Source organism: Lactuca virosa, chromosome 7 (assembly GCF_052849685.1).
Source record: "Lactuca virosa cultivar CGN04683 chromosome 7, Lactuca_virosa_CGN04683_v6, whole genome shotgun sequence".
NCBI classification, from domain to species: domain Eukaryota; kingdom Viridiplantae; phylum Streptophyta; class Magnoliopsida; order Asterales; family Asteraceae; genus Lactuca; species Lactuca virosa.
The window spans coordinates 154227954-154230556 of NC_136432.1; the positions used below are offsets into that span (position 1 = coordinate 154227954).

Consider the following 2603-nt stretch of genomic DNA (forward strand, 5'->3'; position numbering starts at 1 on the left):
CTTTGGTTTTTCGCATGATTTCGGTTCCGACTCTTATATAGAATTTAATTATATAACTAAATGACTTTCCAAACCCAAAGGAATTTGACGGAACTCAATAAAAATTCAAATTTTATTAACGGAATCGGGTTAACATTAACGGAAAAAGATTCGGGTTGTCACACCTAGGGACCTCTACAGTGATTGAAAACATGTGGAAGTGAATATACTATCTCAATTAAAGATAATAGATATTGGCACACTATGCAGCCTGACTATATCCTTGAGATAGGTCCTCCATCTTATCAGTTTCTTTGATGGCTAGCAAATGAGCAGACTTGGTTAAACCGTCAGCCACTACCCAGATGACATCATGACCGCTTGAAGTTCTTGACAACTTTGTTATGAAGTCTATGGTTATTTGTTCCTACTTCCATTATGGGATTGATGGTTGTTGTAATAGGCCAGACGGCTTCTGGTACTTCTGCTTTGACTTTGGAACAATTCAAGCACTTACTAACATAGGTGGCAATTTATGCCTTCATGTTGGGCCACCAATAAAGATTCTTAATATCAAGATACATCTTATCTGATCCAGGTGGTATTACATACCTTGACTTATGATCTTCATTTAGGACTATACTCCTCAGTTCACCGAATTTTGGGGTCCAAATTTGGTTCATGAAATATCGTGTTCCATCTTCCATGAGGTTGAACTGTTTGTCCAATCCTTGCAGGTTTTCTTCCATGATATTCTCGGGTTTGAGTGCTTCTAGCTGAGCATCTCGAATTTGGGTGGTGAGATTTGAGTGGATTGTTAGGGTTAGAGCTTTTACATGAAATGGCTTTGCTCTATTGTTCCTGCTTAAAGCGTCTGCTACGACATTTGCTTTACCATGATGATTACGAATTTCACATTCGTAATCTTTTAGCAATTTGATCCACCTTCGTTGTCTCATGTGTAGTTGTTTCTGATCGAAGATGTGTTGAAGGCTTTTGTTGTCGGTCAACACGACACACTTTTTTCCGTACATGTAATGCCTCCAAATTTTTAAGGCAATGACTACGGCTCCTTATTCTAAGTCATGGGTAGTATAGTTTGTTTCGTTGGCTTAAGTTGTCAGGATGCGTATGTAATGACTTTATTCCTTTGCATCATTATGCATCCTAACCCTTGCCGAGAGGCGTCGCAGAATACTACAAAGTCTTCAGTTCCCTTTAGAAGAGACAAAATTGGTGCACTGCAGAACAATTGTTTCAACTTCTGGAAGGCAGGATCTTGTCTGTCTCCCCAATAGAACTTCTTATCCTTCTAGGTTAGAGTAGTGATAGGCTTGGCTATTTTGGAGAAATTCTTGATGAATCTCCGATAATAACTTGCAAGCCCTAAGAATCGGTGTACTTCGATTGGCGTCTTTTGTGCTTTTCAATCCTTTACCGCTTTGATCTTTGCAGGATCGACATGAATCCCTTTACTACTGACCACATGACGGAGGAAATGCACTTTGTTAATCTAGAACTCACATTTAGAGGACTTTTCATAAAGTTTCTCTTTTCTTAACAGTTCCAGAATTAATTGCTAGTGTTGGCCATGTTCTCCCCTGGTTCGTGGATATATTAATATGTCGTCGATGAAAATGATCACAAATTTATCCAAGTAGCGTTTACACACCCGATTCATAAGGTCCATGAATATGGCTGGTGAGTTGGTTAGTCCGAATGGCGTAACTAGAAACTTGTAGTGGCCGTACCGAGTCCTAAATGATGTCTTTGGAATGTCTGCTTCTTGGACTCTGAGTTGATGATAGTCGGATCCTAGATTGATCTTTGACTAGTAGCAAGATCCTTGTAGCTGATCGAACAGGTCATCAATCATCGGGAGTCGATATCGGTTTTTGATGGTGAGTTTGTTCAACTCTCGATAGTCGATGGACATCCTGAACGATCAACCCTTCTTTTTGACAAACAATACCGAAGCTCCCCATTAAGAGAAGCTTGGACAGATAAAGCCTTTGTCAAGAAGTTCTTGGAGTTTAATGGATAGTTCTTGCATTTCCGCTGGATATGGATGATAAGGAGATCTTGCCACTAGTGCTACACCCGGGATTAGGTTGATTTGGAATTCGAACTATCTGACTGGAGGTACTCCAAGTAGGTCTTTGATTTCCTTACCCTTGCGTTGCATATCCACCACGTGGGCCAATAAAATGAAGCATCTCTTTTGTAAACACCTTCTTACCTTGATGCAAGAGATGATTCTTAGATTCTTTCCTAATTAATCTCTGTAAATCACGAGAGCTTCATTGTTGGGTAAAGGTAGTCGGACGGCTTTTTCATAACATAAAATCTCTGCTCGATGAAGTGATAAGCAATCCATTTTGATGGTGACATCAAAACTTCCAATGATCATAGGTATTAGGTTGACATGAAAGACGTGGTTATTCAGGGTGAGAAGGTAATTAGTGAGTATTTCTAAGTTACTTTCTAACTGGCCGTTTGCTACTTCTACCGTGTAAGCTTCGTTAAGTTTGCATGATTTATGGTTAACCATGCTTCTAAACTTATGGGAAATAAAGCTTCTTTCGACACCAATATCAAATAATACGAAAACATAAATATTGTTG

The 2603-nt window shown here is 39.3% G+C and overlaps 1 protein-coding gene across 1 annotated transcript; it reads right to left on the reverse strand.

The window, feature by feature from the left end:
- Window positions 1-512: 512 nt before the first annotated feature.
- On the reverse strand, window positions 513-1013 carry LOC145127248 (uncharacterized). The gene has a single exon (XM_079062469.1). The coding sequence runs from the start codon at window positions 1011-1013 to the stop codon at window positions 513-515; it is 501 nt and encodes a 166-aa protein (XP_078918595.1).
- Between the last annotated feature and the right edge of the window lie 1590 nt (window positions 1014-2603).

Coding starts and splice junctions, on each gene's coding strand:
- LOC145127248 (XM_079062469.1), bottom strand. CDS start 1,013: ATGTACGGAAAAAAGTGTGTCGTGTTGACCGACAACAAAAGCCTTCAA.